The sequence below is a fragment of the Melozone crissalis genome, unplaced genomic scaffold (assembly GCF_028551555.1).
Source record: "Melozone crissalis strain CALT ecotype California unplaced genomic scaffold, PUWL_Pcris_2 ptg000107l_1, whole genome shotgun sequence".
NCBI lineage: Eukaryota > Metazoa > Chordata > Aves > Passeriformes > Passerellidae > Melozone > Melozone crissalis.
Window position 1 is genome coordinate 681,126 of NW_026535884.1, and position 9,521 is coordinate 690,646.

The following is a 9,521-nucleotide window of genomic DNA, read 5'->3' on the forward strand; positions in this document are numbered from 1 at the left end:
GGCTCCGGCCGCGGGAGCGCGCCCGTGCGAACGCGCGTGGCCGAGCGAGCGGGGCCACCGACGGGCACGCGCGCGGTCGTGCAAGAGCGCGCGTGTGCTGCTTGCACGCCCGCAGCTGCAGCCACTGGTGCACGCCCGCGGCTGGAAAGCACGGGTGGGTGCAGCTTTCCTCACGCCGAAAAGCACCGGCGGCTGCCCGGCCGTGGGGACAGGGATGGGGACACGCGGTGCCACCTTCGCCCCCTGCGCTGAGCACTGACGCGCTCATCGCACCCACGGGGCTGCAAATCGCTTCTGCTGGGCTGCCAAAGGGCCGGGGGGCGCTGAGAGTGAAGACAGGGTGGGAAGGGGTAAGGGGAGAGGGGTCCGCAAGGCGCCGTGCCCGTCCCCTGGCATCGCGGCCGTACTGGGGCTCCCTCGGTTGCACCCCGAGGCTCACGGGGAGCGATTTTTGGGCTGAGACCGCCACCTTCTGGGAGGTCACGGGCGGCTCCGCGGGTCACGGAGCCCCCCAGGCCCACGGCACGGGGAAACTGAGGCAAGGCTGGGGTCACCCCCTCCCCCCGCGCTCCTCACGACGCCGTGTTTATTGTGGGACCGACAGCAATGCCGCGGGATCCCACCAGGGATCTCTCGTGGGCTCCTGCAGGAGCCCATGTGGGGAAACTGAGGCAGGGAGACCCCATTCATCTCCATCACACACATCCCAACCCCTCGCTGGTGCCCCTAGCACGGTTTGGGTGAAAATAATGCAAAATCCGATAAAGTACACATCTACCCCGCCAAGAGGCACCCCAAACTCCCGCGTGTGAAGAGGGGGAGGGTTGCTCAGCACTTGCTGCCAGGCTTGGTGCTCCCCAGTCCTCCCAGTCCTCCCAGTATAACCCGGCAGAGGGCACCAGTAAGCCCAGTTGTGGCCTTTTCTCCTCCCGCCCCCCCTCGCTGGCGGCAGGGGGAGGGTGGAGGAAGGGGAGGAGGAGGAGGAGGCGAAGGCCGGGTGCGGGGGGATTTAAGGGCTCGCGGTCCCCCCGGCCCGGCCTCCTCCCGCCGCCCAGAGGGACGTGGGTGTAGGGACCCAAGTTAGTGCGGGTACGAGTGTGACAGCCCCCAGCCCCGGTAAGGACCCCCGGGGGCACCGCTGGCATCCCGGGGCACGCAGGGAGGCTCTCCGGGGAGGGGGCGTGCGGCGGAGGGGAGGGGATGTGCGGGTGATGGGGACAGGAGAGTGCCATGGGGACACGGGAGCGCGGTGGGGACAACGGGGACACGGAGATGCTACAGGGACCTGGGTGTGCAGCAGGGACACAGACATGCAGTGGGGCCACAGCGTGTGGTGGGCACAAAGCCACGGGATGGGGACACGGGCGTGCAGCGAGGACATGGATGTGTCATGGGACACGGTCATGTGGGGACGTGGGCGCACAGCAGGGACAGAAATGCAACAGGGCTGCAGGTGTGTGATAGGGATGGGGACAGGGGTGTGGGATGGGGACATTAGGGACATGGCACACACACAGGGGACGTGGTGGGGACACGGGTGTGTGATGGGGCTGCAGATGTGCAGTGGAGACGTGGACATGGGATGGGAACGTAGAGGTGACAGGGACACATGATGGGGACACACGAGAGGTGCGCAAGCACATCATGGGGACACGGGCATGGAAGGGGAGCACACATGTGATGGGAACATGGCCATGTGATGGGGACCTCACTGTGCCACGGGGCCATCCGTTGGTGACAGTGAGGTGACGCCTCATGGGATTGATGGCCAGGGAGGCGGGGGGGGGGAGCTGGCATGTCCCCAGGGGGGTCACATCGGTGACTGTGCAGGGAGGGGACATTTCTTTCCATCTGTCCTCGCTTGGCTGACCCCGGGGCAAAGTTCTCAGTGGGGAAACTGAGGCACGAGCAGGTGCCACCCTCTTTGCAGCTCTCTCCTGGCAGCGCCCGCTCAGCACCGCAGGATGAAGGCTCTGCTCGTCCTCCTCCTCCTCGCCCAGCTCTGCACGGCATCGCTGGTCCCGGGTAGGTGATGTTTGGAGGGGCAGCCCCCCAAAAGCTGTGCTGTGGGGTGCTATGAGCCCGTTCCCCCGCAGAGAGGGAGAAGGACCCCGAGTACTGGCGGCGGCAGGCGCAGGAGACCTTGAGGAACGCGCTGCGGCTCCAGCGCCTCAACCAGAACGTGGCCAAGAACCTCATCCTGTTCCTGGGGGACGGTGAGATGGGAGGGCAGCACCCACCCCGGGGCGGTGCATGAAGTGGGGTGATAAAGTGGGTGCTGGGATAAACTGGGGCTTTGACGCATTGGGTGTTGTAAAAAAATTGGCGCTGTGGTGAGTTGTGTTTTGGGATATCTGGGGTTCCAGTAAGTTGGGTGCTGGTGTGAGCAGGGTTTGCAAAAAGATGTGTTCTGGGGTAAACTGGGTGCTGCAACGAACTGGATTTACAAAAAAATGGGTGCTGTGGTAAATTGAGTTTATAGTAAACTCAATTTATTTTGTGGGTGCTGGAGAAACTGGATTTGCAAAAAATATTGGTTGCTGCAATCAGTCTGGGTTCATGTTAAGGTGGGTGCTGGGGTAAACTGGGTGCTGGTATGAACTGGATTTAGAGTAAGTTGAGTGCTGCAATAAATTGGGTTTGCAATGAATATTGGGTGCCAGGGTGAACTGGGTTGCAAAAAATTGGGTTCTGCAATGAACTGGGATTGCAGTAACCTGGTGCAGGGATAAACTGAACTGGCAGAGAATTGGGTGCTCAGGTAAATCGCTTTTGCCATCATTTGAATGCTGGCATAAACTGAGATTGCAACGAAGTGGATGCTGGGATAAACCATGTGCTGGAATGAATTGGATTTGCAAAAAGTCGGGTGTTGCAATAAACTGGGAGCTGGGATAAACTTGCTTTGCAATGAGAAGTGGCTACTGGGATAAACTGGGAGCTGGGGTAAACTGGCTGCACAATGAAAAGGGGCTACTGGGATAAACTGGGAGCTGGGATAAACTGGCTTTGCAATGAAAAGGGGCTACTGGGATAAACTGGGAGCTGGGATAAACTGGCTTTGCGATGAGAAGTGGCTACTGGGATAAACTAGGAGCTGGGATAAACTGGCTGCACAATAAACTGGGCTTGCAAAAATTGGTTGCTGCGATGAGCTGAGCGATGGGATAAACTGGACGATGGGCAAAGTGGAGATGAGCGGGGTTTGCGCGGGGTTTGCGCGGCTGACACTGTCCCGCAGGAATGGGCGTCTCCACGGTCACGGCCGCCCGAATCCTCAAGGGGCAGCTGCACGGGCAGGGCGAGGAGAGCCTGCTGGAGATGGACAAGTTCCCCTTCGTGGCCCTGGCCAAGGTGAGCCCCCACGGGGACGCGGCACCCACCGCAAGGCCACGGGCGGGAGGCATCGACCGAGCTGAAATTAGGTCAGGGGCGGGCGAAGGCAGCTGGCTCCGGTGCCCGCTGGCCGTGCCAGGGGCCGGCCGTGGGAACGGGGAGGGGACAGGAGGAGCCCGCCGGCTGCGGGACGCCGCCACGGGACCCCCCTGCTTCTTGCCGGGCTCGTTTTGCTGAACAAAACATTTTAAAATAATAATTAAATTGGAAGCCAGCAGCCACCTCAGCTCACCCCGTGGGGATGCCCGTGGCAGTGGCTTCCGTCTCCCTGCCAAAAGATGGACTGAAAAAAGGCTAAAAGCAGCAAAATGCAGTGAGGGAGGGATGTGCCCCCACGGTGGGGGGAGCAGGGGGTGAAACGGGGGGCAAAGAGCAAAAGAGAGGGGACACAGGTGGGATGGGGTCTGGTGCAGCCTGACTGCTCAGGGAGGGAAGCCCCAGGGTGGGAATGGTGCTGTGAGTGGCACTGGTGGTGGTGGAGACAATGATGGTGGTGATAACGATGGGGTTTATCCACCTCCCACCTTCCAGACCTACAACACCAACGCCCAGGTGCCCGACAGCGCGGGCACGGCCACCGCCTACCTCTGCGGTGTCAAAGCCAACGAGGGGACACTGGGGGTCAGCGCCGGCGTCACGCGGGACCGCTGCAACACCACCAAGGGCCAGGAGGTGACCTCCATCCTCCGCTGGGCCAAGGAGGCAGGTGAGGGATGCAGAGACTCCTGGGCAGGAGCTCCAGCGGGCGGTTTGGGGGTGTTCTCACCATTGTCCCCTGAACTGGCGGCGCAGGCAAGGCCGTGGGCATCGTCACCACCACGCGCGTGACCCACGCCACGCCCAGCGCCGCCTACGCCCACTCTGCCAACCGCGACTGGTACTCGGATGGGGAGATGCCCCCCGACGCCCTGGAGGGGGGCTGCAAGGACATCGCCCGGCAGCTGGTGGAGAACATCCCTGACATCGAGGTAGGGATCAGGACACCAGGAATGTGCCCTACAGGCAGGGGAATGGGACCAGGACAGCCTGGGGTGCGGGTTGGAGCCACCCAAGGGTGGGGACAGGGCTGTGGGTAGATGTGGGACCAGGACCACCAGTGGTTGAAGAGCCAGGATTCCCAGGAGATGCTGGGCTGGAACCACCACTGGTTGAAGAGCCAGGATTCCCAGGAGATCTTGGGTTGGAACCACCACTGGCTGAAGAGCCAGGACTTCCAGGAGATGCTGGGCTGGAACCACCAAGGGGTGCAGGGTCAGGACTGTGAGTGGGTACAAGACAAGCACCACCCCTGCAAATGTGAGGCTGAGAGCAGCCATGGGTGCAGAACCAGGGTTGTGGGTGGATATGGGGCCAGGACCACCAATGGGTGCAAAGCTGGGACCCCAATGCAATGGTGGGCTGGGACCATCCATGGGTGCAGAACCAGGACCACCCATGGGTACAGAGTTGAGGCCCTCATCAAATCTGGGACCAGCACCACCATAGATGAGATACCAGCACTTTCAGGTGGACATGGGACCAGGAAATTCAAACACAGGTCTTGCACCACAAGCACCTGTAGGATCAAGCCCCACAAATCCATCTTAGCCTCCTCCCTTCCCGTACTTCCCAGACCCAAAATTCTTCCTTTTTCCCCAAGTTCTGCTCCTTACTGTGGATTTATGCAAAAATTCAGCACTGTAAATAAATCTTCTACTGTCCTTCAAAATAGCCCCAAAGCAAAACATCCCAGCCTGTTATTTAGCTCTTTAATAGCCTCTTTTGCTGTTTTTTTTTCCCTTTAATATAATTTTAACTCTGTCCCAGGCTGGAAATAATTATATAGTGGGGAAAAGACTTTTTTTCCCTTCTTTTTTGTTAATAATTTTGGCGTTGGTGTTTTGCAGCTTTATAATTCACCTTCTACACAGAGAAAGGGGGAAAAAATACAAAAAAACCATAAAATCTCTGCTAGGTTATAAATAACAGAGGCCAAATAAATCAGGCTCCAAAGCAAACAGGGAGAGCCGCGGGATGGGGCTCCATCCCAGCGGGTTCATGTGGGGATCCCAATGTGGAGCATCCTTCCCACAGATTGGGGAAAAAAATATTCAAAAAGCCAAATCCCTGCTGGAAATGGTTATTTTTGTCCTGGGTTTTAATTAATAGGGAGATATTCAGAGTTATTTTGAGCGAGGTGAAATTCCTCGGGTGTTTTTGCCCACAACTCCAGGGCTTTCCTGGACATCCCGCTCCGCCCCTGTGGGGTCTTCCCCCATTAAACCCCAGTTGGAGAGAGGGAGATTAAAAATAATTTTAAAATATTAAAAACTACATTTCCACCCCTCTTTTGCAGGTGATCCTGGGTGGAGGGCGGAAATATATGTACCCCAGAAATGCCAGTGACGTGGAGTATCCCCACGAGGAGAAGCAGCGGGGCACCCGCCTGGACGGCCGGAACCTGGTGCAGGCGTGGCGGGAGGCCAAGCCCCGCGGCAAGGTGACAGGGACTCTGGGGTTGGGGTGCACACACATCGCCCCCCTGTAACCCTGCAGAGCCATTCCTAGGGCTGGAATACCTTGGGGAGCGTCCCAGGGATGGCAGAAGCAATGGAGAGGTGACAGTGCCTGTCCCCTGTCCCCAGGTTGCTGAGTACGTGTGGCACCGGCGAGGGCTGCTGGCGCTCAACCTCACCCGTGTTGACTTCCTGCTGGGTGAGTCCCTGCACCCATGGGTGCCCTGGCATCAGCTGGGTGCTTTAGGGGGACCCCTGTCCTGCCCTGGGCTGCTGGGGCAGCTGCAGTGGCCAGTTATCCTCCAAGGGGTGGTGGTGCCCTGTCCTGGACGTGCTGGTAGCACCCAAACATGGTTCTATTCCCTTGGGGATGCTGGTACCCCCCCCAAAAATGGTTCTATTCCCTTGGAGATGGTGGTACCCCCCTAAACGATCCTCCCTGGGGTGCTGGTACCCCAAAGGGATCCTGTTACACCCCCAAGGGTGGTGCTCCTGCTGCCACCTCCCAAAGAGGCTGCAATTTCCCTGGAAATGCTGGTGCCCCATCCTGGTGTGCCCTCAAGGGTGTGCTGCCCGCCAAGGGCAATTACACCCCCAAGGATGCTGCTGCTCCCACCCTGGGGCACATCTCCCTCCTAGGGATGCAGTTCTTTTGTCAGCAGTGAAATTCCCATCCCAACTGGAATGTGGAATCCAGCAGGGCAGGAGGAAGGAAGGGCTGGGATTGTCCGGCTTCTATCTAATCTTCCTGGATCCAGCGGTGTGTGAAACACTCGAGTCAGCACAAGGAGCAGGATTTGGCCCCCCTTTTTTCTTTTGGTGGAAAAGGATGTCTCCAGCAGTGTCCCTGTCCCCAGGCCTCTTCGAGCCAGGGGACATGATGTACGAGCTGGACAGGAACAACGATACAGACCCGTCCCTCAGCGAGATGGTGTCCGTGGCCATCAGGATGCTCCAGAAAAACCCCCGAGGGTTCTTCCTCCTGGTTGAAGGTGGGGGGTTCGTGGGGGTGCAGAAATGGGGCACAATGGGGGTGCAAAAAGGGGGAGATTCTATAAAAGAAGAGTGCAAGAGGAGAAGAAAATGGGTGATAGGGATACAAAAAGGAGAGGAAAAAGGGGGTGATGGGGTGCAAAACAGGGTGCAAAAAGGTGGGGAATTGGATGAAGGGGAGGTACAAAAAGTGAGGATGGGAAGATGGACAAAGATGATAAAGAGGGTGATGAAAGAACAAAAACAGGGATTTAAGGTGATGGTGCATAAAGGGAGGATAATGGGGAGATGAGAGTGCAGAAAAACGGGATGGCAGGGAGGAAGGATAAAGGGGTGGTGGGGGATACACAAGTGACAGATAAAGGGGTTTGGGGGGATGCAAAAAGAGGGGTAACAGGGGGAGTGAAAGTGCAAAAAAGGGAGGGATGAAAGGGGTGAAGGTGGAGTGCTAGAACAGATAGAGGGTAGGGGGATGAGAAGGAGGCATCAAGGGGCTGGGGTGCAAGAGGGAGGATGTGGCATGTGAAAAGGGGGGGATAAATGGGGCGAGGGGAGGACACAGGAAGGGAATAAAGGGGTTTGCATGGCTGGAAAGGGGAGGGCAATGCCGAGCGGTGCCCGGTTCCGCAGGCGGCCGCATCGACCACGGGCACCACGAGGGGAAGGCGAAGCAGGCGCTGCACGAGGCCGTGGAGCTGGACAGGGCCATCGGGCTGGCCACGCGCCTCACGTCCACCCAGGACACGCTCAGCGTCGTCACCGCCGACCACTCGCACGTGTTCACCTTCGGAGGCTACACCCCCCGAGGGAACCCCATCTTTGGTGAGCTCTGCCCGGCCAGGGCGCTGGGGACACCCTGGGGACAGCTGGGGGACACACCAGGGACAACTGAGGGACACCCTGGGGACAGCTCAGGGACACCCCAGGGACAGCTGGGGACAGCCTGGGACAGACTGGGGCTACCCCAGGGACACCATGGGAACAGCTCGGGGACAGCCCAGAGACAGCTTGAGGACATTGTGGGGACACCCCAGGGACAGCTGAGGGACAGCCTGGGGACACCATGGGAACAGCCTGGGGACAGATTGGGGACAGCTGGGGAACACCCTGGGGACTGCTCAGGGACACCCCAGGGACAGCCCAGGTACACCCTAAGGGACACCCTGGGGACAGCCTGGGGACACCCTGGGGACAGCTTGGGGACAACCCAGGGACAGCTGGGGGACACCCTGGGGACAGCTTGGAGACACCCTGGGGACAGCTTGGGGACAACCCAGGGACAGCTGGGAGACACTCTGGGAACAATTCGGAGACACCCTGGGGAAAGCTGGGGAACACCCCGGGGACACCCTGGGGACAGCCTGGGGACACCCCAGGGACAGCTGGGGGACATCATGGGGGGATCCCATCCTGCTGACCGTGCCCCACCGCCAGGTCTGGCCCCGATGCAGAGCGACGTGGATCGCAAACCCTTCACCTCCATCCTCTACGGCAACGGCCCCGGCTATAAAATCGTGGCGGGCGAGCGGGAAAACGTCTCTGCTGTGGATTTCGGTGCGTAAACCCCTTGAAAATCAGCCCGGCTTGGCCAAAACGAGCCGGGTTCTTAAACAATTCTCACTTCTGCTGGGTTCTTAAACGATTCTCGCTTGTGCCCCCAGCCCACGCCGACTACCAGGCGCAGTCGGCCGTGCCGCTGCGGCAGGAGACCCACGGCGGCGAGGACGTGGCCGTGTTCGCCCGCGGGCCCATGGCCCACCTGCTGCACGGCGTGCACGAGCAGAACTACATCCCCCACGCCATGGCCTACGCCGCCTGCATCGGCTCCAACCGAGGCCACTGCAACGCCGCTGCCCGCGCCGCCACCCCGCTCCTCCTGCCCTTCCTCGGCCTCCTCCTCCTCCTCCTCCTCTGCTAAAGTGCCTCTTGCAAATCACCGAGGGGGGATTTATTTTTAATTCATCCCCCCTTTTTATTTTTTCTGTGGACAGCAGCGCCCGGGAAAGAGGAGAGAGAGAGAACAGAGAGACTCAGCGGAGCAAAAGCAGCCGCCGGTGGTTTGGTGCTGGGAGCTGCCTCTGTAAATACATGGTTCCTTCCCTATAATTAGCAGCGTTCCCTGGCCTATCCCAAACCCACTGCGGGATTTGGGATGGCAGCTGGAGCCTCGGCGGATAAAACCCCCTCTTTGAGCGGAACGCCGTGGGGCTGGGTCCCAAAATGCCTCTGTGGTCCCTTGGCTGAGGACTGACCCTGGTGCCCAGCTCGTCACATGCGTGGAGGAGCCAGGGACCACACGAAGATGGGGAAAAAAAATTAACTCATCGGGTTAATTTGTCCCTAAACTTGGGTTTTGTTGTCTGCTCAGTGATTTATTTTGTTTTAAAATTCTTCGGGTTAAAGCAATTTGCTGCCCCGGGAGGGATTTGGGAGGGGCTGGGATTGTGGAAGGGGGGTAAAGGCAGCAAAGCTGGATGTGAGGGGTGGGACGCCCTTGGGCATGCCCTCTTCTTTGGGGTGAGGTAATTAGGGGGATAATTAGTGGGTGGGGTCACAAGGGGAAAGGGCTTGTGCAGCTGGAGGGGGGCTGGGAGCGACACTGGGTGGGCAAAGGGTGCTGGGAGGGGGCAAATGTCA

The 9,521-nt window shown here is 59.2% G+C and overlaps 1 protein-coding gene across 1 annotated transcript; it reads left to right on the forward strand.

Annotated features, from left to right (window-relative positions):
- The first annotated feature begins 1,009 nt into the window (after nt 1-1,009).
- ALPL (alkaline phosphatase, biomineralization associated) lies at nt 1,010-9,315 on the forward strand. The gene is made up of 12 exons (XM_054291982.1): nt 1,010-1,116; nt 1,931-2,025; nt 2,097-2,216; nt 3,242-3,354; nt 3,928-4,102; nt 4,189-4,364; nt 5,732-5,875; nt 6,021-6,090; nt 6,749-6,883; nt 7,515-7,706; nt 8,319-8,438; nt 8,546-9,315. The coding sequence occupies exons 2-12, from the start codon at nt 1,965-1,967 to the stop codon at nt 8,800-8,802; spliced, it is 1,563 nt and encodes a 520-aa protein (XP_054147957.1). The 5' UTR covers nt 1,010-1,116; nt 1,931-1,964; the 3' UTR covers nt 8,803-9,315.
- The last annotated feature ends 206 nt before the right edge of the window (nt 9,316-9,521 follow it).